The sequence below is a fragment of the Mytilus edulis genome, chromosome 6, assembly GCF_963676685.1.
Source record: "Mytilus edulis chromosome 6, xbMytEdul2.2, whole genome shotgun sequence".
Lineage (NCBI taxonomy): Eukaryota > Metazoa > Mollusca > Bivalvia > Mytilida > Mytilidae > Mytilus > Mytilus edulis.
The window spans coordinates 467252-494608 of NC_092349.1; the positions used below are offsets into that span (position 1 = coordinate 467252).

General features: G+C 32.1%; 1 protein-coding gene across 2 annotated transcripts; it reads right to left on the reverse strand.

Moving 5' to 3' along the window:
• Positions 1-627: 627 nt before the first annotated feature.
• LOC139526884 (fibrinogen-like protein 1) lies at positions 628-20168 on the reverse strand. Of its 2 annotated transcripts, XM_071322029.1 has the most exons (6): positions 20063-20168; positions 17905-17979; positions 11247-11377; positions 6473-6569; positions 6141-6305; positions 628-1017 (listed from the first exon to the last, which is right to left on the reverse strand). In XM_071322029.1, the coding sequence occupies exons 1-6, from the start codon at positions 20112-20114 to the stop codon at positions 755-757; spliced, it is 783 nt and encodes a 260-aa protein (XP_071178130.1). In that variant the 5' UTR covers positions 20115-20168; the 3' UTR covers positions 628-754. The 2 variants fall into 2 exon arrangements, with proteins under 2 accessions (XP_071178130.1, XP_071178131.1); XM_071322030.1 differs by lacking the exons at positions 17905-17979; positions 20063-20168 and adding an exon at positions 14567-14704.
• Between the last annotated feature and the right edge of the window lie 7189 nt (positions 20169-27357).

A 27357-nucleotide genomic window follows, 5' to 3' on the forward strand; every position in this document is an offset into this window, starting at 1 on the left:
TCAACAATAGAAACATACCAATGAGATAGAAAGGCTTTATAATCTTCCATGTAATCACAAAAACTGCACTTACAAACCTGAAACGCAGGCGCAGGACATTTCAACTTATAGGTAACAAGGGGTGTTGTACACGCACTGGACTAGAGCTTCTTGTCTCTGTCTGTCATATTTCTTCTAGAGTCGTAAACAATCAGCCATCAGGTGACCATTTTTGTTACAATACGCACAAGTTAGTGACTTCTGAGAATACAAAAATGGTAATGTATGATCTGTAATTTCGGTATTAATATATTAATAGTGCACACTAGTAGAAACTTACTTAGACCACTAGACTACCTAGACTGATCTAAAACGTCAGCTTTAGGTGGCCTAGTGTTAAATTTTCGCGTCAGTATCATATGAGGCATGAAGATTGAGTTGAATGGCAGATTAGCTAAATTATTTGTCGTAGATGATTGTAAAATGCAGTCACAGAAAGTACTTTTAAATAAGTGACAACTCAACGACAAATCATCCATTGGATCACCAGTGAAGGTAATACACGACTGAAAACACATATTATATTTAACATTACTATAAATATCATGCCAGTAATTGTTTTCCCCTCGGTGACTGTTAATATAAACGACCAACAAGTATATTTATTAGTTATGATATCATGTATCTACAATAAGTTTAAGACTGTTATACATATATGATATATGATCGGAAATAATATGTGAAATAATGTTAAGTTCTGCTATCTGTTTAGGTTTTACAGAGTTCTACGTATGATCATGGTTGTCTTTTTAAGTGTCACTGTATACGAGTTCTGCCAGTCATACCAGTAAATGCCACCATACATATTTGAACTTTCTTTTAGATACTTCCCATTTAGGTTTGATTGTGTACACTCGTGTTCTGCACGAAACCACCACGGACCTTCTTCGTTTTGTGCACATTCCATGTCCATGAATTCAACATTGTGTTTATCATTTGTTGAAAATGGCTCATTATTGTTTTTCTGTAAACTATTCCCTGTATAAGACAGATAAGAATATACAAGAGAAGATGCGGTATGATTGCCAATGAGACAACTCTTAAAACGATACAAAATTACACAGAAATTAACTACTATAAGAAGCGTATAATAAAAAAGCCTAGCTTTTGAATTAATGTTCCAAAACATGTAAATATGACAATCGTATACAAGAGAATTTTTTTCATTAAGATGTCATTCAATTTCAATTTAAGCTTGTCATCGTTGTTTTAAGAATCTTGTACAAAACTACTATAAATTTCTAAATTTCTCTCATGCACAAGTTTCTAAAATTAATTCAACATATTGTTTCTTCATGTTTTCTCACATTTTTATTTACCCTTTTTAGGTTTTTTCATCGACTTATCATTTTCGATTGTCTGTTTGGTATTTTGAAAACAATTACTCTCCATTAACTATATTAATATTCTGATGTGTTATGACAATATCTTGCCAGTACTGTACTATGTTTTTGGGTCACTCTTTATTGGAGTTACTTTCACTATGTTGTCTTATTCCTACTTTAACCGTTCCAGCTAATTTGTTGTATTTTTTCGTTTTAAAAGTATACTGTATCATTCAATAAACCATTTTACATTTCTAATGACCCTTCCAAAACTGTAACCATTTTTTATCAATTTTTATCAACTTTTGTCGGGAAACCATTAGATTTTAGGAACAAATAAAGCAGCCTAGCTTATTTCAATGCAGTATGTTTCTGCCATTTGTAACGATTTCTATTTAGGTAAAATTGTCGAAAGGAAAATCATAATTTATACGGTGAAGTTGTATATCGATCCTTCAAATTTAGATACGATATGTGTAAACGTATCCATTCTTTACTCTTATAGGATACCGAATCAAAAACACCAATTATTAAATAAGATCTTTTTCTGGTATCAATAGTCATTGTGAGATCAATAAAAGAAAACGAATATTTTTTTACCTTAGCACAATTAAAAAAATAGTATTTTAAATTTGAAAACAAGATTTTTTTCTACTTCCTTTAAAACCTAAAATGATATATTATAACTACAACACACCAGAGAAATCGTAGGCCTTCACAGCTTGTAAACTGTTGTAGGATGAATTTATGTAAAAGAATTTATGTCTGGGGGATTTCAGAAAAGGTATCAAAATCCCTCTCCCTTTTTTCCAAAGTCCGTTAATTGTTTTCTTACCGTTAAATTCCAATATTTTCGCGTTTTTGGCCACGTACCACAATTATTCTCCCCTTTGCTACAATGCATTATTTTGTAAAAGTCAAATTAAATTAAAAAATTTGCACCGCTTCAAACATGAAATAAATGTTACTCCTTATAGACCATTATTATTTTAATACAATATGCTTTTAGGACAATCCATCAGTGCTTTTTCTTTGAGAGCCCTATAACATGCCAATGGTAGGATTTGAATCTTGAATAAATGACTAAGGCTAATTTCTACCTTACTTTCAATTTGGCCAAATCCATTTCAACACTATTGTTTTTCCACATGTTTTACTTATTACAATATATATGCAACTGATATGACCCCTTAGATAGTAAACATTTCAAAGAAAACAGTAGACATAATACTTAGGAAGCATGACCATAAAATAAATGGGAACTATATTCTAAGACCACGAACAAAGGGAATTAATTGTGGTTTGAAGCCTTCTGTAAACTATGAACATACGTATACTATAAATAAAGTGTATTTGCTATTAACTACCAATTCCATGTTTCTTCTCCACGGCGATCAATCCAGACATATAATTGTATAGAGAGTCTCTATATATTATAGTAGTATAATCCTAGTATACATGTAGATAAACGCGAAAGTAAATGTTCTCTCTCCGAGTACTTATACCGACTTTTAGTCATAGATAAGACTTCTGGTTATAAACTTGATTTTCATGATATGAAAATCAAGTTTATAACCAGAAGTCTTATCTATGACTAAAAGTTATGACTGAAAAAAATATCCGGACGCCTTTTTTTCGTTTTTCTCCCTAAATAACTCCATCTGAATAATCATAAGAATGGATGACAAATGCGACTTTATGCATGGTACCTATAGGACACAGAGGCATGATGATTACTTTATGACACAACAAATAAGGTTTTATCGTTTAATAGTATAGATACCAACTAACTTCACTTATTAATTTATTAATTGAATTAATGACCATTTATGTAAAATAGCCACATAAAACACATAACCTCATTCTTTGTGCATTTAAATACAAGAGTGCACATACTGAAATGTCTCGCCTTCTTTACTAATCATTGATATTATGTTGATAGTCCTAAGTATAAAGCTAAGCTTGATTACAACTGTCACATAAACGTAACATTAACCAAGATAGCTAATCAAATACCAATGAACCATGAAAATGAGGTCAAGGTCAGATGAACCATGCCAGGCAGACATATACAGCTAACAAAGCTTCCATACAACAAATATAGTTGACCTATTACTTATAGTTTTAAAAAAATAGACCAAAACACAAAAACTTAGCACTGTGCAATGAACCGTGCAATTGAGGTCATGGTCAAATAAAACCTGCCGGACTGACATATAGATCATAATATATTTCCATACACCAAATATAGTTGACCTTTGGCATATAATATTAGATAAAAAGACCAAAACTTAAAAACTTAACTTTGACCATGAACCATGAAAATGAGGTCAAGGTCAGATGACATCTGCCCGCTAGACATGTTCACCTTACAAACATTCCATACAACAAATATAGTAGACCTATTGCATAAAGTATGAGAAAAACAGACCAAAACACAAAAACTTAACTATAACAACTGAACCATGAAAATGAGGTCAAGGTCAGATGACACATGCCAGTTGGACATGTACACCTTCCAGTCCTTCCATACACCAAATATACTAGCCCTATTACTTATAGTATCTGAGATATTAACCTTGTGCACTGATCCATGAGATGAGGTCGAGGTCAAGTGCAAACTGTCTGACGTGCATGAGGACCTTGCAAGGTACGCACATACCAAATATAGTTATCCTATTACTTATAATAAGAGAGAATTCAACATTACAAAAATTTTGAACTTTTTTTTCACTGAACCATGAAAATGAGGTCAAGGACATTGGACATGTGACTGACGGAAACTTCGTAACATGAGGCATCTATATACAAAGTATGAAGCATCCAAGTCTTTCACCTTTTAAAATATAAACCTTTTAAGAAGTTAGCTAACGCCGCCGCCGCCGCCGCCGGATCACTATCCCTATTTCGAGCTTTCTGCAACAAAAGTTGTAGGCTCGACAAAAATTAGAAGAGGCATGTCTGGAACTAAAAGACAAATTGAAAGTGTTGGTATTACTTTGTTTCATTAAAAAGAATGGCGAACGTAGATACAAGTATCTTGTCTTTGTAAAGAATCACTCTGATTCAAACAAAAAATTCTCTAAAACTGACATTATCAAGATGCTTGATTTCTTGATTGATAACATATTTGTTACGTTTTGAGGACGTGTTTTTCAACAGACTGTCGGCATTCCAATGGGAACCAATTGTACCCCTCTTCTTGCCGACTTGTTTCTTTATTATTATGAGGCTGACTTCATACAGGAACTTCTGATGAAGAAAGATAAGAAAGTAGCAATATCCTTTAACTTTACGTTCCGCTATATAGATTATGTTCTCTCACTAAATAATACAAAATTTGGTGACTATGTTGAACGAATCTATCCCATCGAACTAGAGATAAAGGATACTACAGATACAGCTAAGTCTGCCTCATATCTTGACTTACATCTAGAAATTGACAATGAGGGTCAGTTGAAAACAAAACTTAACGACAAAGGAGATGATTCCAGCTTCCCAATTGTGATATCATGATTTCCTTGATAGAGGATTGCTACTCACAAGGAAGCTATTAAACCAAGAGTTTCAAATGCTGAAGTTGAAATCATCCCTTCGTAAATTTTACGGACGCCACCACGAGTTAGTTGAACGTTATGGAATAACCGTTTCACAGATGATATCGGATATGTTCCTTATATCGTAACTACAATACCCTTCCCTTTTCACGAATGTGACCTACCGAATTAGACTATTTACCGGATTTTTAATAACATAAGCAACACGACGGGTGCCACATGTTGAGCAGAATCTGTTTACCCTTCCGGAACACCTGAGATCACCCCAAGTTTTTGGTGGGGTTCGTGTTGCTTCGTCTTAAGTTTTCTATGTTGTGTCTTCTGTACTATTATTTGTATGTTTGTCTTTTTATTTATGGCCATGGCGTTGTCAGTTTATTTGCTATCTCTGAGTTTGAATCTACCTCTGGTATCTTTCATCCCTCTTTTTCAAATTGAAATAATATGGTACATCAATATATCAATTGCTAGTATATGCAAGCAAATAAAATAAAAATCTTTAATAGTTTCAGTTAAAACTTAACATGTAAACATGTATAAGAAACTGTTCGATTTAAGACATAAAAAGAATATCCCCTCAATGCTGAATTCAGCAGACAAAAATTTCGTATGCGTTATGACCTAGCTGAGATTTGTTTCGTCAATGCAACTCATAAACTGCATCTTCATAGGTTGACAGGATGTAAGGTTGTTATCTGACTGTAAATGACGTCTGACACTAAATTCATTGTACGCTAGATATTTACTGATTGGTATTGAAGTCTTATATACATGCTTTTTTTCATTAATTGCTATTAACTCTGAACTAGCTGTCAGTAAATTAATAGTTTGTCCATATGTTGTACTGTTACACTACTGTCGCATGTTAGGGAGATTTGCGCAATCAAACATTGTTAACCGCTCTCCATTCTATACGTGACTGTAGTTCCGTTTGGTTGTCGTTGGTTCATGTCAGTCATATTGTTTTTCGTATTTTTTTCTGTTTTAAATTAGGTTATTAGTTTTTTAGTCAGTTGAATTGTTTTGTATTTTTCATGTTGGAGCCTTTTGTAGTCGACTAATCGGCTTGTTTTGTCTCTCAGTAATGAAGGTCGTACGGTTGACTTTATTGCTACATCCACTGCATTAGGACTTTTATGGATAGTTGTCTCATTGGCAATCATACCACATCTACGTATTTTAGTATGGTCATTAAATCTCTAAAACATATTTCACTTACCAGCTGTTCCGCTATATTCTCCAATAGACAGTTTGTAATTCGAAAATCCATCGCTTATTTTGAATGAGCTGTATCTTGCAAATGCTTTGCTATTTTTAAAGTCTTCAATCATTACCATTAATTCATATCTACCTTGGGCTGTAATGATATTAATGTAACTGTTACCTAAAACAAATAAACAACATTTTAAACTATTTCAGATTGTGGTGCAATTTGTTTTAAATCCGACATTGTACAAGTTATATTAATACACATTGACTGACATTTTCCGCTTTTATCCTGTGAAGATTTTAAGGAATGGACATGATTAATAAAATACTAGTAGTACAAACCTAGCCAAAATTCTTTTCGTAAATTTCCAAAGCCATTTTCATAATCAATCCATCCACGATTGAAGTCCTCTTCGCCACTTTCTCTGCGTTGAAAAACCTTGAATTAATTGAAAATGGTACTATACACAACCCATTATAACGCTATCGTTCATGTAGGCCAAATGAATCTTACAGCTTCGTAGGGATACGACAATGGTGCAGCATTTTATATATACCTTATAGCGATTTTATATTAAAAAAAATAGAAAAATTATGTTTTTTTTTTTAAATTCATTTTTCGTTCAAATATTCATAGAGGATTTAATTTCGTTTATTTCGTGGAAAGAACATATCCACGAAATTAAAACCACCACGAAAATTTAACCTAAAAATAATATTCCTTCCAATTTAATCAAAACCTTGAAATTAAATCCCCATGAAATCGTATATAGAGACAAAACCACGAAATTAGTTGGGATCATCTAGAATGAAAATCATGTTTGAAGTGATGTGAGTTCTTCTGTTTAAAAGTTCCTCCCGATATATGCAAATAAAAGGATAGTTATTAAAGGTGGAATAACGAACGAAATTATAATTTTAAAGACAATTGAACCATGTTAAATAGCAAATACAGTTTGATGATTTTAATGTAGTGACACAATTTGTAATATAACTGTTAGTGATTGTAACGCTGCAGGAATATAACTCTGTAAAATTCAGCTGAACGTTTTAATCACGTTCTATTATTGAAAAAATACTAAGCTCCTCAATGATCAAAGGAAGTGTTTGTTAAACTGCTATATATCTAATGAAATTTTTCTGGTAAATTTTTTTCTTTGATGATTTTATTATATTTTTGTCAATTAAAGGGTCAAAGTAAATAAAAATTAAACAAGCCTTGTTATCCTTCTTATTTTTACAAACTTGAAAGGGTAGAGGTCAATGCATCATCTGTCAAAGTTCTGTTTAAGTGTACTGATTCCTTTTGTTAATGTTAAATTGAATACGACCAGTTTTGGGTTACTTTAGAAAAAAAAAAAGAAAAGAAAAAAAAGGTCAAAGACACTAGTAGGCATATATTAATGTGTGTATTGCACATGTTAACATTAAAATACATTAAAATACCATCAACTGTTCAAATGCGTAGTAGAAACATATTTTAAAGTTGTTAAAGAAAATCGGAATTTCGTGGTATTATTGGTAGCCTGAATGTAAATTACTCGTTAAAAATGATTGAATAAGTCGAAAATTCTGGCAAGCTCATATAACACATGTTTTATTTAAACTTTTCCAGAAAAAAAACATATAAAAAACATATAATGGTTTAATTCCTGCAAAATAAATGCTGAAGCAATTATTGTTTATAAACCTTTAAAATCACAAACTGTTACATGTATTAATTTAAGCGTTTAAAATTTTCAAATCTTCCATTAATAATGTTTTTAAACAAATCTTTTTCTTATTCAACAATCTTTTGCAGTCTCTATATACAAAAGTTCTGTGTGCATAAGTGCAATTGAATGACCCCTATAATAACTGTAGTCAAGTTAATAAGAAAACGCAGCAACATTCAGTATCCTTGGGACGAATTTACAATTTTATACTACAAAATGTTGGTTTCCCACCCTGAGACTTCAAAATGTCCCTGTCGGCAGATGCTTTATTAATGTTGTGACAGTATCTAGTACCATCTTTGGGCTAATGATCACTGACTGTTAGCATCACATGTACTGAGGGATTTTCAGATCATATTTTGTACATTATTTTCATTTTAATTAATTTAATGCTTATATTGGAGTGAACATTGTACAATTTTCTAAGATGCGTTTGTAACATTTTAATAACTAAATACACAAGAGGGGCGAAAGATACCAGATGATCGTCAAACTCATAAATCGAAAATAAACTGACAACGCCATGGCTAAAAATGAAAAAGACAAACAGTCAAACAAAAGTAAACATGACACAACTTGGAAAACTGAGGAATAAGCAACACGAACCTCACCAAAAACTGGGGGTGATCTCAGGTGCTCAGGAAGGGTAAGCAGATCTTGCTCCATATCTGGCACCCGTCGTGTTGCTCAGGTTATAACAAATCCGGTAAACAGTCTAATTCGGTGGGTCAAATACAAACTTGCACACACTAAATGCTTGATCACTGTTTTAATTACTGCTAGGTTAAATGCACAAATAACTTCTAATACATTTGTGAGAGTTGTCTCCAATACCCAAGTCTACCCCCTGAAGTCATTAAAATATCATGTTTGGAAATTGATTTTTCCAATATAATTCATTTTGTAAAAATTATATCAGGCAACAGCCTTACCAATTCAATTTTCGCTTCAACATCTTCATGATCTTACAATACGACAACTAAAATAATATTTAGCAGTTATTTTTAAAGTGAAATCGTTGCTTAACTGCAGTTACCACGATCCCAATATAGCGGAGGTAAACGAATAAGGTATCATTGTTTTCTGTCAATTTATCTGTGTAATCATGTTATTCACAAGAGTTACTCAGCCGCCATGTTGATTAGTAAGGTTATCTTTTTGTGTGTATAATATTCATATCATATTTGGCCAAAATAATACCACCAGAAACATAATGAAGATAACCGTGAAATGTGTTTGATATGAATCATAAGATAATCGTACCTGGACTATCAGATAGTCGTTATTTGGATACGACAACAGTAACTTATCAAAGATGACCGTAAGTTTAATTGGGACGCCGACTATATATAAATCGTGTTTCAAATGTTATGGTGCGAACAAAATTGGTCAATTATTGGTTATCTTAGACTATCTACATTACTATTTAATTTGTAGATAAAGTCTATCAACTGGTCTTGTGATACACTCTCTGACTTACAGTTCATTAACAGAGATATCAACCAGGTGGTAGTGATAAAATTAACAGAACCAATCATCATGCACCAGATGTGTATTTCGAAAACTAATATTATGTCTCTTCAGTGATGGTCGAAGCCAAAATATTTTGAAAATCCAAAACTTAAACAAACATTGAAGAGCTTATAATTCTAAAAAAGACTTAAATTTAGACAACCTCGATATTAAGAAATAAAAATTTGCCTTTGGGATTCCTCAATTTAAAAACAAATCAATATTTTGTAACAGCAAATTTCAATTAAACAATATCCGTTTTTGTATACCAGTTATGACATACTGGCTACATGGATTGTGATACACTCGAAAACTAACAGTCCAACAGCAGAAGAATCAAACCAGTGATAGAAATTACATAAACGATACCAGTTGTCTTGCACAAAATGCGAATTTTGGCAATCAACATCACTAATGTCTACTGATGGTCGTGCCAAAATGTTTGAAATAAAGTCTATTAGAAACCTTGAAGAGCTAATAAAACTAAAAATAACATAAAGAAAACCCAAATTTCTCACAAGGAATCGTAGTCTTGCACACGGGGAGTATATACTTATCTTGTTCAAAATGATTATCAAATCATCATAACAGCAAATGTCAAACAAAATCCGAATACGCATTTTTGATGACAGCAGATAAAAGATTGAGTGTTGGTTGCTCAAAGTCCAGTTTCAAATAGTTCATCCATGTTGAAGAAGAATTTACAATATATATACAATATAAAGGTACTGTATTTGTGGTTGTCCGGGATGAAGGTAGAAAAATTTGGACTGCCACTGGAAAATGGGGCTATGTTGGGAAGGACAAATTGTCCTTGCAAAAGGTCACCTATGGACCCCTCAAATAGATCTTGCAAAGGGTATAAACACAAGGCATCGGATTTAACGTCTCCATTCTGACTGGACGATCCTGCGTATTTATACCTTCTGCACAACAAATCCGGGCGCCCTAGTTCGGCAAAGGTTTTACTGCCGTCCGAAAGAAGACCAAGAGTAACCATATTTCTGTCTCGCAGTCACCCTTGGAAGGGGGCAGATATAAATCAGGATATGATGGAGTAAATGTATACCAAGTTTTGACCTCCAGTTGAACTATGGTGGTGAAAAAATGATATTGCACTATCGAGTTTGTTTTAATCATGACACAATTGTTTTTTTTTATCAAATATTCCGGTAGCCATAGATGTTTGTCAAAAAAATCATTTACTTTTTTCATTGACATATTCAAAAGTTACGATCATTCATCATTATCTTTCCAGTCAGTTGTTCAAAAGTTAATAATATCTTGTTTTGGAGTAACGATCATCTTCCTAAACTTTTCGATGGCTATTACTTTAGTAACGAGGCTATATATGATACTAATAACACGCACACACAACAAAACTGCAATATATCTCTTTGTTTGTGATATAATAAAACATAAATTTACTTATTTTTAAATCTTTAGATCACCATTCAAAATTCATATGGTAGATGCCAAATGAAGATCTTATAGTTATTAATTTGAAAACAAAATTATTGATTACTTTGATTACGACACTTTGATTACGACACTTTGATTACCAAACTAAATAGTACGATATGAGTGACCCTTCACTTTGTCTGTTGGTACAAGGCCCCTCCCCCTTTTCATATATTCTTACTAATTAAGAAGTTTTTTCATATTGTTCAGTTAACATGAAAACTCTTTACTATTATTTGTACACTGTGAATGTAAATATAAATTGTAATGTATATTAACGTTAAAACCTGAAGGAAGCATGTATTGTTCAATTTACGTTTGTTATTGTTATGTGTTTCATAAAGTATACATTTTATAGTGTTATTTTTTCAGGTTTAGATGTTTACAAGAAACAAAACAAACAGGTCGTTGTGTCATAGTTTACTTACTGTCCAGCCTCCTCCACTATTGTCGGTGTCAAGGTCACAGTAGACGTTTATGCGTCCAATGCTCCTTGGATATATAGTATATATACCACTTCTTTGGCTTACATGAATATCAGTACAGTCGATTGGTTTTTCTAAAGAAAAAATGTTTTTTCTTCTACATTATTTTGTTAACGACAAAAAGTACATGTACATTAAGCAGTTTTAAAAAGAGCAACACAATAGTTTATTTCACATTGCATTTTCGTTTTTCGACTGCACTACTGTGATCCCCGTGTATTAATCATGTTGACATGACTTTTTAACTTTTATCTGGTTTTATTAACTGCCATTTATGCTATTAAACGGCCTCATGAATATATAACCCTTTTTTCCGGGTATAGTAATTCAAAGACGGAATAACAATACTTTAAATCCTATTTGCAAGGTCAGAACCAGACCTAAGACCTCAAAATAACATACAAAGGTATATATATATATAAAAAAAACCAGTATCCATAGAAAAGGATCAGTGTCCAACGGATACATATTTTAGCGTCAAGGTGGTTTTCATTACGACAAACATATAATTAACAGTGGAATTAATTAAACACAAAGAAAATTTAAAGGTGGAGACGGATGAACAAATTGTCACTATAGAACTTAATATATTATGTCTGAAATTGTTTAATTTTTATTACACATTTGTCCAAATCTTCCGGGTTATAAATATCTCATGCTTTCCAGTGGCGGATCCAGAAATTTTCATAAGTGGGGCCCACTGACTGCCTAAGAGGGGGCCCAATTTCGTTACGCTTCAGTGATTCCCTATATAAGCAACCATTTTTTTTCTCCCCCCCCTAAATCCGCCTCTGCCTTCAAATCTGTGTTAAAACACAAATTAAACGGTTGTAAATCTTATTTCAAGTTCATTCTGGAGCAAATCCCTTGATAGTTTAAAGGTAGACACTAACCCTCTATATCCAGATTAGTCAAAAGAGACGCATGTGGACAAATTTTCACATGCAATGCTTCTGGTGCTATAAATTATAAAAACATGTTCCAGATTATCTTCACACAGAAGAAATTTTCGCTCACATCTTTATCTTGTTCAGGAACTTAGCCATAAAGCAGTTCCAATATTATAAGAAGGAGTCGGGACATAAAGAAGTGATTTGTGCTTGCATGAAACTAATGAGCATTTGACGGAGTAACAGAATACGTCAACGTACAGCTTTGATATTGTTGAATAAAAAGCTACATATAATATTTATATTTAAAACATTTTAATTGCTTCTTTAAAAAAATCAAATGTTTGACAATAATTACCCACTCATTGTGCACGCATTAATAACGCGAGCAAAATCATTATTATGTAATGTCAATTTAATCAATAGAAGAAATCTTCAGCATTGACGAAATAAGTATGCAAACAAAAACTCATCAGTCACAGTTCCGATTGAAGAAGACAAAACATGTACTATGTAGTAGTTATTAATGACATTTAGAATCAAATAACAACACGTGTAATAAAAAAATAGAGCTAAAGTACATAGAGCAAATATGGATTTGAACTGTTGGAACGTGAATGGTGTTCATGTTACAACACTTAGGCCGTTAAATTTGTTCACATCTATACACCTTGTTTAATTACCTGTACATAAGATTTGTTCACACTTGTAAACTCTATGTCATTTAAATTTTCTTTACGTAGAACCGAATGCAAAGTTTACGGACAACTTTTCTAGCAGAAAGGGAACGACCATTTGACTTCAAATCGGGGAGGGGGGGGGAGGAGGAAGGGGTATCGATTGAAATATTCCGAACCCTAATTGGATAAAAAAAAAAGGGGGGTCCTACAGATGATTCAAAAATATTCTAAATCAAGAGTTTCCCAATACATTATAGTGTTTAATGTAAAAAAAAATTGATTACCAGCATCGAAAAGAAACCGGAATAAAACGTTTGCACGGAAAAATTTCTGGCTCAGATAAATTAACAAAATACCCCCCACCCCTTTTTTTAAGTTAAGTTATTGCTTCTTTATGAAAGCCATTTTGATGATTTGCAATAGGTTAAAAATAATAAAGATTAAGCATTAGAAAACGTAGGCTGCAGCAGCGTGCTTACAGGCGAAGAATATATATTTCTATTCTCATAAAGCCAATGCATTACATCGGTACAGAGATTGAAGGAGAAGAAGGAATGATATATTAGGGATCACTATATTCCTATCTTTAATGTTTGTTTCAAATGTTATTTCTTCTCCAAGGAGTATTTGGCAAAGGAAGGGGGTAATGTTCTTCTTTTAGTTTTAAGGGTAATCTAACGGATCCGAGATACATGTACTAGACAAACAATACAGTTACCTCACACTTTTTAAATAATGCATTTATGAGTGAATTGTTGTTTGAGTAAAGACCAGTGGCAAACATTTCTGTGCAAGTCAAGTCGATTTGGAAATACCTTAATTTTCAAATGAATTATGTGTTCGGCAATGATGCTGCTTTGAGTCTTGATAAGGGCTTAATAAAGCTTCGTTAAGTTTAAAAAAAAAACCCAAATAAATATATCAAGTTTAGACAAATATTTCTGTAAAGAACTTTATTAATAATTGTTATAAATATCAATTTTATTCAAAAACTGTTTCTTCCTTAAATATACACGGTGAAACTAATGTTTTAAATGCCTAGTTTTGTGTATACTTAATCTACACAAGGCCAACATCGAGTATCGACTGCATGTACATAAAACATGTTTTACACTACATGTAAACAATGAAATTTATCAATGGGAACGTAATTTTTAGTTTACGTGTGAGTTACACTTACACAACACCGATTTTAGATCAATGTGAACACGATCAAAACAACGCAACCCGTCAAATAACATTTCGTTTCGTAATTGAAAAACTAATTAATATAAATATCTTATACAAATTATAGATTTTAATAGATCAATTTCACAAACATCTGCCGCTTAACATTTCAACATGATCAATAATCGATAGAAGACATTTTTCTCTCTCTTTATTGTAACTCCTATCTACGTTACAAAGAATTACGATAGAATTGCATTAAACTAAAAGTGTCGTGTTATGTCTCATTGATAATATTGATTTGTGTTTTTCATTTTGAAGTTAGTATTTCTATGTTTGGGTTTATTCTGTTTTGAGCATGCGTTTTATTTTTCTAATTTATAGGAACAAAATTATTCAGAAATGTCAGCTCGCATTTTATTTTTATACGAATGATACATTAAATGAAAACAAAATATTCAAATAAAAAGTGTATTAACATTTATGTCATCTGCGACCTAGAATTTGCATATTTAATTAAAAATACCTTCAGGCACTCGTTCCATTCTGCCCTGCGTATTTACTAATAGTAATGACTTCCTTAAATACCCTTTTAACTGCAATACCAATCGTTCCGTATGATTAACATATATAGCCATCATAAAAACAATCAACGAATGAAGAAGTAAAACAAGTCTGTCGATCCTGTTGATATGTTTTATTTATTTATTTTATATACGTTTCATGGCCAAGTTCTTACTAGTTATCTCCCTTATACTAATTGTGACAAATGTAAATTAGATAAAGGTATCCGTCAACACCAAGGTCGAAATAATAAACATATTTTTTTACATACGTCAGTCACCAAAAAGAGAAACAGGGCCATCGACTACAACATGGAATAAAGATAATCCAACTCGTGTTGTCCTCAACTCAAACTGTTTTCTTTCAATTTTTTTTCAATTTGAACCTAATTCGATTGCATACAGTTTAAACATTATTTTCATTTTTTATTTATAGCTAATTGCTAACAGTTACAAAAACATAAATTATGTTTCGTGTGTATCATTCAACGGAGAACAATGTTTCTTCAAAATTCATACATTTTAGTTATTGTAATATAAAGTACAGTAAACGATCGTCTTATATGATCCTCTTTATTACTCTTTAGATATACATGAAAATACGTTTATGCTCAAGGAGTGTACTTCACGATTCAGTCTAGGTGGTCGAGTGGTCTAGACAAAAGCGTTGGACACAGTGGAGGCGATCTAGTCTCGATATCCCAATATCATGAGTTCGAATCTAAGCCAGAGAAGAACAAAAACATTGTTGTGCTGGTATTAAGAGTAATTACATATATGTTAATAAAACTTAAGGTTTGTCCTACAAAGACAAGATTAATAACTTTTCAAGTAATCAGCAAATTCTAGATTTCGACTTCCTCCAGTACTTGTAATCCTTTTTTTTTTAAATTTGCAATTATCTGTGTTTTGCTTTCTTTCATGGCATTATTATATGGAATAAGAGTGAAGTCTTTTTCCTGATTTCAGTTTCATTCTTAATTAGTTTATATGAAGAGACATTAGTTGTCAAAAAGCGTATCTCAAAAAGTGACATCGGTACCTTTAATGCTAAACTTATTCGATTGGTTGAAAAAGAGGATGTTCCACACTAAAAAATAAAATAATCCGATACGAATTCATTTATACTAATTAAAAAAAAATCAAACAAGACAATTTTTGACCAAAAATAAAGTATAACGAACTCACGATTTATCTTTGAAGTTTGTGTGTTTTAAGAAAAAAAAGTTCAATCATTTGTGTATTCAAAATCACTCTAATTTCAGACAGCCTACATATTTTGCAAACTTCGAGGAAGGTTTCAACATTGAATGTCGCAAAATTAACAATTTTTAGCACACGGTCTTGTTAAAAATGCATACAACGTTCAAAATGGAAGAAGCATTGTGTGGAAAGATACTAACTTGCAAAGTTTTATCCACATTATATCAATGGAAATGTTGCAAAATTGTCTTCGAGTAGAATTTGTTTCGGGACCAAACCGCTTGTGCCAGAAATGCGTCCTTTTTCACTGCATCTTATTTGCTATTCGCCCATTCTTATGAAACCAAATCTTATTGGTATTAAAATGGTAAATCTTAGCATACTATAAAAACAGGCAGATCAACCTTTTTTGGAGGCTGATATTTGTAGGTTTTATAAACCACTAATAGTCTGTTAATCATATCTGCTTCTGATTTCTGGTTTAAATCATACTCCGCCAAGGTAATGTATAGTAAAATGCCTGTACCATATCAGCAATATGACCGTTATTATCCATTCATTTGATGTGTTTGAGCTTTTGATTTTGGCATTTGATTAGGGAATTTCCGTTTTGAATTTTCCTCGTAATTCAGTATATTTGTGACTTTACTTTTTATTATACTAAATTAATCAACACCAAATAATATAAAAACAGTTGTTTCGTATTAAAGAGTAAAGAAATTAGAACTGAGGAAAGGAGAACAATAACTATTTATAACGTGTATACTATTATTGTCGAGTTTCCCTAAATATGTTAGTTTTGTCTATGTATTTGCTATAATCAAAACCGTTTTTTATTTGTTTCGCAAACAAAGAATTATTATATAAATTTGGCCGTAAGTTTTCTCAATTGAATTATTTCACATAAACATGTCTTGTGGGGACCTTTTATAGCCGACCATGCGCTATAGGATTATTCTCATCGTTGAAGACCGTACTGTTATAAATAATTGCTTACATCCAATTTATTAGAATTTTTGTGGCGAGTTGTTCTATTTGCAATAATACCACATCTCCTTATTTTCATAATGCAAGCAACGTACTTTAAAAACTTTGTTTTCATAAAGATTTCACAAAAAGTGTTATGTCACCTTAATTTAACAGTTATTTTGTTAATAAGAATTATAAAATAATTATGTCTACGTGATTTTTATTCATATCTATAGACACGTATATAATTAGTTTCCTAACATGGTCTTTGTTGGTTTTTTTTTATTTAAGTTTGCATGTTTCTTGTTAAAAAAGAAAATACTATAGATGTATTAACCCAGCTCTACAATTCTACATGAAGTCATTGTACGTATTCTGTTTTAACGGGGCATTTGATGAAGCAGAAAATAGCCTAAAAAAGTTAAAACAAAAAAAATCGCCTGGTATATATACATGTAAACAATCAGTTCTATGGGATTACGTCTATCAGTCTTACCATTACATAAAAAATCATGGATCCGGCCCTGTTAAAACATGCCTAACCCTAACCCTAAACCCTAAACCCTAACCCTAACCCTGAAAAAACAGAATACGTACAATGACTTCATGTAGAATTGTAGAGCTGGGTTAATAAATCGTGAGTTCGTTATACTTTATTTTTGGTCAAAAATTATCTTGTTTGATTTTTTGTTAATTAGAATATGATGTACAGTAGTTGTCGTTTGTTTATGTAATTTATACATGTTTCTCATTTTTTTATATAGATAAGTTTTGTTTGTTGGTTTTCCCATTTGAATGGTTTTACACTTGTAATTTTTGGGCTCTTTATAGTTTGTTGTTTGGTGTGAGTCAAGGCTCCGTGTTGAAGGCCGTACCTTGACCTATAATTATTTACTTTTAAAAATTGTTATTTGGATGGAGAGTTGTTTCATTGACACTCATACCACATCTTCCTATACCTATGGTAATATAAATTAACATTTCAGTATATCTATATACATTACAAAGATATCTATATAAATTACAAAGGTATCTATATAAATTACAAAGGTGTTTATATAAATTACAAAGGTATCTATATACATTACAAAGAGAATAGATTGAACATGTCGAACAATGAGTTATTCACCTGTTGCTACTGTATCCAAAAGCTTTTCGATTCTTGTCTGTTTTGCCTCCATTTCTGTTTTTAGTTTTACAATTTCTAAAATACAATTGATGAAAATTGAAGTCATAGTCCAACTCTTTATCAATACATATCTTGTATTATGTTTTGTAAAGTTAAAACAAATATTCCGGGAAATAAGTCTACCAACGACCTTCATTTAAAAAAAATATACTTCTGAATACTTAAAACTTTTGTTAGTACCAATTATCTAAATTTCCTGACAAAATAAAACAAAAAAATATATAGATATAATTCAGAAGAAAATTTAAAACGGAAAATCCCTTATCAAATGGTAAAATAAAAGCTCACAAACACATCAAAATAATGTATAACAATTGTCATCTTCCTTACTTGGTAAACAAATGTTCCTATGTAGAAAATGGTGGTTTACTCATGCTATTATAGCAAGCACAACCTATCACTTATATGGCAGTCGCATACAATTCCATGATATTGACAACAATATGTGAACACTATACACAGACATTGTTAGTAAAAATGTCAACAAATTCATGCTAACCGATTTGACAAAAGTTCTCATATTTGATTTATAACAATGTAACACATTTATCCAAATCATTAAAAGTCTTAAATAAATAATTTACAGGGCATGGGCTCGATATATATGTAGCTTCGTTTCTTGTGTATTTTAGTGTACACGCCATCTAATTAACTATTAAGTTGATCTCCGTAGAACTCCAATGGGCATATGAGCGATACAACATTCAATTGAATTCGTCTAGGTCTATTTGATTTCATATTAATATGAGCGATACAAAAGAGGGACGAAAGATACCAAAGGGACAGTCAAACTCATAAATCTAAAACTAACTGACAACGCCCTAGCTAAAAATGAAAAAGACAAACAGAAAACAATAGTACACATGACACAACATAGAAAACTAAAGAATAAACATCACGAACCCCACCAAAAACTAGGGGTGATCTCAGGTGCTCCGGAAGGGTAAGCAGATCCTGCTCCACATGTGGCACCCGTCGTCTTGCTTATGTGATTACAAATCCGGTAAAAGTCTAATTCGGTAGGTCACATTCATGAAAGGGAAGGGGATTGTAGTTACGACGTAAAGAACATATCCGATATCATTTGTGAAACGGTTATTCCATAACGGTCAACCAACTCGTGATGACGTCCGTAAAATTAACGAAGGGATGATTTCAACTTCACCATTTGGAACTCTTAGTTTAATAGCTTCCTTGTGAGCAGTAACCCTCTATCAAGAAAATCATGATAGGAAATGCAAGCACGGGAATATCTTATCAATTGGGAGATATATACCCCGTATGAAGGTGCTGCTGGAATGTTGCTACTTAGAAATGGAAAGTTCACAATTGGAAAGCTGAAATCATCTCTTTTGTCGTAACGTTTTGTTTTCAACCGACCCTCATTGTCAATTTCTAGATGTAAGTCAAGATATGAAGCCGACTTAACTGAATCTGTAGTATCCTTTATCTCCAATTCGATACAACATGCAATTGAATTCGTCTAGGTCTATTTGATTTCATATTATAGATTAAATTTATTTTTAATCATCGTTTACACCTGTATACGAATGATTTGTATGATTTGTATGCTCCACCTACATGTACGATAGAAGAGGGACATTATGTCTTCTTGTCTGTGCGGCCGTTCGTTCGTCTGTCTGTCCCGCTTCAGGTTAAATTTTTAGTCAAGATAGTTTTAGAAGAAAGTTGAAGTCCAATCAACTTTAAACTTATTGTATATGTTCCCTATGATCATGATGATATTATCTTTTTAATGTAAATGCCAAATTAGAGTTCCGACCACGAATTAACGGTACACTGAACATAGAAAATGATAGTGCTAGTGGACTATGGACACATTCTTGTTTGTTGATCGAACCAGTTAATCAAATGAAGATAATAACAATATACACGCCACGGTATCAGTCAGCAGTATTCTGTGTTATCCCATATTAACATGTTGATTATATGTAATGTTAGCTAGAACAGGTTCGTTTAGCAAGTAAAAATTACCATAGCAGCAGCATTAATTTGTGTCATTCGTGGTAATAAAATTAACATTTAAGTATAAATATATACATTACAAAGAGAATGGATAGCCTGATAAGTTATTCACCTGTTGCTTCTGTTTCCAAAAGCTTTTCGATTCTTGTCTGTTTTTCCTCCATTTCTGTCTTTACTTTTTCAACTTCTGTAATTCAATTGATGAAAACGGCTTTTTGTGAGTGAATTTTGCACACATCAACCAATAAGTATAAGTCACTTAAGTTTTAACGACCAGAGTTTAATGAACATATTCGTTGCAACACCATTTAGCTAATTCATGACAAATGTTTAAAAAAAAAATCGTAACACGCATCAGATTATCTTCTTAATCTTCCGGAGCACATGAGATCACTTCCAGTTTTTTTTACGAGTCCGTGTTGCTTATTATTTAGTTTTCTATATTGTGTTTTGTGTACTATTATTTGTCTGTTTGTCTGTTGTTTATCATTGCCAAAACATTTTGGAAATTAGTCATGTATCGATAGAAATATTATATATTCTTTTCACGTCACGAAAATGCAGTCATATTCCTAATTAATCAATGTATAACAGGCCGAGAGCATGTATCGACTCTACAAATTTATATCGTCACCATCGGGATTCGAAACCCGGTCGCCTGCGTGACAGTCAGTGCGTTAACCCACTAGGGCATATAATCGATTTTATCATGTTCCAACTGTACTAAGGCGAAGCAACCCCGCTACACTCTCCCCCACCACAAGAGTCATCATATCTTTATATATGACTCTTAACAACACAAACCCTGACTATACTACAGATAACCATCGTGGATTTTTTAATCGGGCGCCAAATGTAACCAGAGAGCAAATATCGACTCTACAAATGTATATCGTCAACACCGGGATTCGAACCCGTCGCCTGCGTGACATTCAGTGCGTTAACCCACTGAGCCAAGTAATCGATTCCCTTGCTCAGTTGATTAAGACTGGTTTTATATGTTCTATCTGTACTAAGGGGAAGCAACCCCGCTACAAATACATATCTTGCATTTTATAGTTTTTTAAGTTAAAAGCAAATATTAAATTTGAAATTTATTTTAATGTCTAATCCTTTATGTTATTTGTGTTTAATTATAAGGAAATCAAGTCTACCTCGACCTTCATTTTAATAACAAATATAATAACAAATATATTTCTGAATACTTAAAATTTTAGTTGGTACCATTTATTTAAATTCCTTGTCAAAGGTAAAATTACAAAAATAAAAATGTGAACATTAGGGTACATCAATCAACATTGTGTTATATATATGTAATCTAAATCACCATAAAAACAAACAAATACAAGTTTGTCTGAAAACAAACAAAAACAACAAAAAATCAAATAAAAAAGGCAAATAAACAAAGCTAAACTAGTAAAAACGAAAGGCAAGAATACAAAAATTTACCATATAGCACTTAGACAAAATTACGGGATGTATAAGTACCGAGCCACGTCAAATGGATATTACCAAACTATAGATATGAAGTTAAGGGTAAAACATCATCAATATATCTAAATGTAAAATTTGATTATCTGGCTTCTCTGATATTTTAGTGTTCGACAAGTGTCTAAAGGTACTCCGACTCATATGAAAATAAGAAGAGGTCAGTAAGGAGATGCGCGTAGTTCCCCATAGGAATGCCGGCAATTTAAAAAAAAAAACAATTCTACCTCTAAATTTAACTTATATGTTGTCAACAATAAACTGCAGCATACTGGTGACTTGTCTCTCTGTGTGTGTATGACCAATGTCAAAACAAAATTTTAGTTTATTGCACACGAAACCATTGAAGAGCTCGACCTTTAGCATGTTCTATAGATCTCATTCAAAAATATTAATTCACGTTCTAGTATCTGTCTAAATATAAACCAATATTGTAATTTTGAAAACATCACTAGTCGTTAGATCATATGAGACAGATGTCTTTTATCAATCGATTTTAACGTACGTTTGGTCTGAGTTTATTCGGATATTTTTTGAAACCAGACCTACTTTCGTTATCGTTTTGTCATGCAACATTAATACAAAGTCTTAATACAGATTTGAACTGTTTTGATGAAATATAAGTTAAGCGTTTATACAATCCATACATAAATTGCAATTACATCCCAGCTCCTTTGTTCTAACAGGGGTGATCTGAGCCGGATCACCCCTACCAGTTCACCCCAGTTTGAGTTTCATCTTTTTCATGGATCAAATTCTTGGAGTGAACTAGTTAACCCCAATGATATTTAAATGAAGTATTGAAATAGTTATCAAAGGTACCAGGCTTATAATTTGACGCGCGTTTCGTCTACATAAGACTCATCAGTTACGCTCAGATCAAATAATTAGAAAACCAAACACGTATAAAGTTGAAGAGCATTGAGGACGAAACATTCCAAAACGTTGTGCAAAATACGGCTACGGTAATCTATGACTGGGATAATCAAATCCTTAGTATTTCGAATAATTCATACTTTTGCAAATAGTAAATTATGAAAATGACCATATAATTGATATCCATGTCAACACAGATGTGCCGATTACTGAGCTGGTGATATCCTTAGAGGAAGTAACGTGCTCCAGCAGTGGAATCGACCAGTTGGTGTAAATAAAATCAAAATTATCAGGATTATCATTTGATACGCCAGACTCGTGTTCCGTCTACATAAGTCTTATCAGTGACGCTCAGATCAAATGATTAGAAAGCCATAAGTATCAAATTGAAGAGCATTGGATGACAAATTCCAAAACGTTGTGCCAAATACGGCTAAGGTTATCTGCCTGGGATAAAAAAAAATTGACCCATTTTTTGTTTTAAAGGGGCATATTTAAAAACAAAAAAAGTTTAAGACAGACGGACGACGACGTTGAACGCTAAGGGAAGGCAAAAGTTCACAGGTTTTTTTCTCCAGTGAAGCAAACAACGTAGAAAAACTGATATTTCCCGACGTTAGGAAATTCCACATGCTTTCAAAGCCGAATTCCAAAAAGTTTAAACCGTCGTTTATCTTAACAAACATTCATAATTTAAAAAATCAATTAGCCACTAATTGCAATTAGATATCTTCATTTGATTTGCTAAGATCAAACAATTTTGAATGATTGTATGTTATTAGTATATTACTGGAATTTTATTAAGATTAGTGAATTAATATCATAAAGTCCACTTTAATTTTTCCTAATATTATCTTACGGTACTTACTTTCCATTATTATCTTGCCTGCGACGAAAGTGGCAGAAACCGAAATACACTAACTATATAAAGGCGGCGGAGTATCGTTTAGTATAAGGCTTTGCATTTCAGAAGGTAAATGTACAAGACCTGGAGGTTTCATACCTTGTATTGTTTATATACATTGTATATATGTCTGTTGCTACGAAGATGCCCATTGTCCTTGAACTCATTTTTCATGGTTCAACGACTGCTTAAACTAAAATGATCGTTTTTAGTCAAACTAAAATCTAATTGGTTATCATCAATGTTTTGTATACACACATAATTTGTACATGTTGTATATATATATATAATTTATCAACAGTAATACAATTGTTTAGAAAAATTTCCCAAATTTTAGTTTTAAACGAAAGATTATTAAAATCAGAACGCATTTAAATTACAATAATATTTCGCATTCGACATTGAGTTTAAAAACAAAAATACCTCCAGACACTAGTTCCTTTCGATCCCGCTTATCAACCAATAATTTTCCTATATCTTCTTTGAACTGCAATATCAACCGTTCTGTATGATTTAAATATATAGCCATCATAAGAACAATTAAAGCATTGAGAAACAACAACAGTTTATCGATCATGGTGATTAATTCATTTTACTTCCTTTATTCATAATCTTATTTATAATCTCCCTTATGCTTATGCTAAATGCTGATAATAATCTTAATCAATGGTATAAGTCGACATTTAACATCTGACATCATTTTTACTGATAATAAACATGATTTATTCATTAATGATAAAACTGCTTTTATTCTAGATTATATCTTTTTGAATAGTTAAATAAAGAAGAAAAATCATCATATAAGGCTAAATTATTATTGGTAGTCTTCTTGCGACCAAATATTTTACATATTAATTGAAACATGGGAAATAAATACCAAATACATGCATCCACAATAGTGCTATATTTAAACGTGTACACTTTGTATACGCTGTGTCATAAAAAATACGGATTTAAATATTTTTCAAACAGATAAATAAACTCATCATAGATACCAGGACTAAATTTAGTATATACGCCAGACGCGCGTTTCGTCTACAAAAGACTCACCAGTGACGCTCGAATCCAAAAAAGTTGAAAAGGCCAAATAAAGTACGAAGTTGAAGAGCATTGAGAACCACAATTCCTAAAAGTTTTGCCAAATGCAGCTAAGGTGATCTATGCCTGAGATAGAAAAGCCTTAGTATTTCAAAAGATTCAAAGCGCTTGATATTCTCGAAATATGTATTGTAGCCTCTTCACCCAAATGTGTGCTGCAAAATAAGTGGTATCCCAGAAATAGCTAGATTGCAGGTATATGATAATAATATTTAATGAATTTTCATGTCTACCTAGCGGTTAACCCAATACCAGAATCTATGACAAACAAGACGACAATAGAGTTGGTCTTGTTATTGTTCTTTAGTTTTCCCTTTATTTTTCTTCTTGCTTCGTGTATATATCTTTCTTTTGGTCGTATGCCTTTAAAAGGGACTTGGTATTCATGCACCTCCCCCCAACGGCGTTTGACGTTTGACCTTCCTGTTGTCGGATCTATGGTGTTGCTTCTATTTTATTTAACGACAAACACGTTATTGTTTCTGTTCTTTTTCAAATATACTATCTACTACAACACCTTTGATGTTGACGTCTTCTCTGAAATCATTTAGAAATGGCTGTTTTTCAAAAAAATGCTTATCCTTCCTGGGTACCTGACATCCCCCCTAGTGTTAGTGTTCGCGTTTACATTTCCGTGTAGTTTTTCCATGGACTGTTCAATCTGGACGGATATTGATATCTTCATTTCTTTATTATAAAGTTTAAGACTGTTCTTTTGACTCGTTTCATTGGTTTTTTTTCCAACAAAGTACAAATTAATTAGTTCAGTTAATAAATGAAATCAATACAGCGAAGTAGAAATCATCTCGTCAAAACGCCTGTCTTTCTTCATTATTTTCAGCCATATGTTTATCCATACATTTACTACACTTGAGTCAAAATTTATAATTTTAAACTGCACCTATGACGATGTACTTGCATTTTGATTTTATACAAAATAAACAAATTTAGGTCGAGTTAGATGCTAACATCATAGCAACCTTGCAACCTAACTTTTAAGTTTTTTTTTCATTTTAAGATCTTCAGGTCAAGATATCTGCCATGCAATTTTTAGACAAATAGGAAAACCGGTTGTTGGGTTTCTGCTCCTGAATTGGTGTTTTTAAAGAAATTTGGCAGTTTTTGGTTAATATCTTGAATATTATTGAGACAGAGATAAACTGTAAAAAGCAATAATGTTCATCAAAGTAAGACCTACTAATAAGTCATCATTACCATAACTGTCAATTGACCCCTTTAGGAGTAATTGTCCGTTATAGTAAATTTTTGACAATATTTGTAATCTTACTAAAATCTTCTCCTCTGAGACTATTAAACAGTTTAACAATACTTTAGATGGATACAGTTTTACTAAATTTTACTATATCATTAATAATGGTATCTGGCCCAGGATCTTTTGATATTTTAAGCTTACCTATAACATTTTTTTTTATTTCAGAGTATTTTATCAGAGCATCTGTTTCTTTGTAAGATGTAATGTCCTTTTCAATATTTGCAAGCTGTTTTTGTACTAACAAATGTGGGGTTTACTTGGACCTAAATATGCTTCGTAATCACTTCATTTAATATATCTGTCCACAATATATCTGCCATTCAATATGCGTAACCTTTTTAAAAGGAAATACACAATTCTTATAAGGATTAACCTTGTGCATTTGTAATATCATCTTGATTGTTCCTAGATATGTCAGTGTCCACTTTATACTAATCTGGTATTGGATTGTCAGCTTCAAAACTTTTTATTTGACAAGAATCTCCTATAGGTTGCACTTTGTAAATACAGCTGTTTCTTACACCACGCCTCTTTTGGGGAGATCTAGAATATTCATATAAAATTAATTGCGTTTGCATACTGGTTCCCAGTTATGCTCTCTGTGTTCCATTTCATATAGACATAAGTTGGAAATGTTACCAGTAAATATTCATATGTATATCAGTTAGTATGTTAGTTTAAACTCTGAAATGTCCAGAGGGCATATCAACATTAAAAATATGCCGCACAGCCCTATATTTTGACCTTTGAAAAAAATTGTAGTGCATATGAACTTTCAATTCTAGGATAAGATTATTTTCCAAACTTCTTAGTAAAAGTGGAACAGTTTTAGACGTTAAAAATATTATCAATATTTACAGAAATTCAACCTATATTGGGTGGAAAAAGAGAACATTCAGAATTTAATCAAATTTGCTTTATCTCACAGATGTTAAAGAAATAAACTCAACTATGAAGTTTTATAGATATTTCATAAAGATTGATAGAATCCTGGGCCTTACATATGATGACTCACATAAATTCACAGTTTACAGTATGCATAGTTTACCTAAAGTCCTGAATACAAAATTGATCCATAATATTTGCATATATGTAAGTTAAATTGTTAAGAAGTGCTTATATTTACTCTTCGCAGTCCTTGAAACTCATCGATCCTTCCCGAATATTATTTATGGGGTTGTTTGTGTTCTGTCGATAAACCAAAAGTAAGCTGTAACACCTAAATCTGCTTTTTTTGCCACCGCGGCATAAAAAATACAAGCTAGAAATACAAAAATATCTCAACAAAACTTGCAATTGTGTGTTCTATCCTGAATATGTACTAAATATCCCAAATTGCTAGAAAAAGCAGAATAATTTAGGAAATTTGAGGCCCTAGGGGAAAAAACATAGAAAATTGCCTACCCCCTGGGTCATAAAACAAATAATTTAACTTGTAAATGCTATGATTTTATGAGTTGAAGTTCTTGGTATAGAAAATAATAACTATACTTGAAAGTTATGCAAAAATCATTTTAAGTGAATTTATATCTCAGACTGGTACATATGTATCTGCATACATACAACTATTGCAAATATGGCTTTATTTATACGCTTCTAGTATATTTATTAGGTAAATTGTATCAGATATGTGGTAACAGATGATACTGTTGTGACAATAATTCTAAATTGACCATTTGAGGCAAAAATGTGAACTTTACTTGACAAATAGGCATACAGTTAGATGTGGACCTGAGACAGAGGCAGGATTGGATACTTTATATAATCT

Excerpts from the sequence above, each read along its gene's own strand:
- LOC139526884 (XM_071322029.1), bottom strand. The coding sequence starts at position 20,114 with ATGGAGGAAAAACAGACAAGAATCGAAAAGCTTTTGGAAACAGAAGCA. Across the intron at positions 11,378-17,904 it reads TTTGGATACAGTAGCAACAG|AAAAACCAATCGACTGTACT; the intron begins GTGAATAACTCA and ends TTTTTTCTTTAG. Across the intron at positions 6,570-11,246 it reads ATAGTGGAGGAGGCTGGACA|GTTTTTCAACGCAGAGAAAG; the intron begins GTAAGTAAACTA and ends AATTAATTCAAG.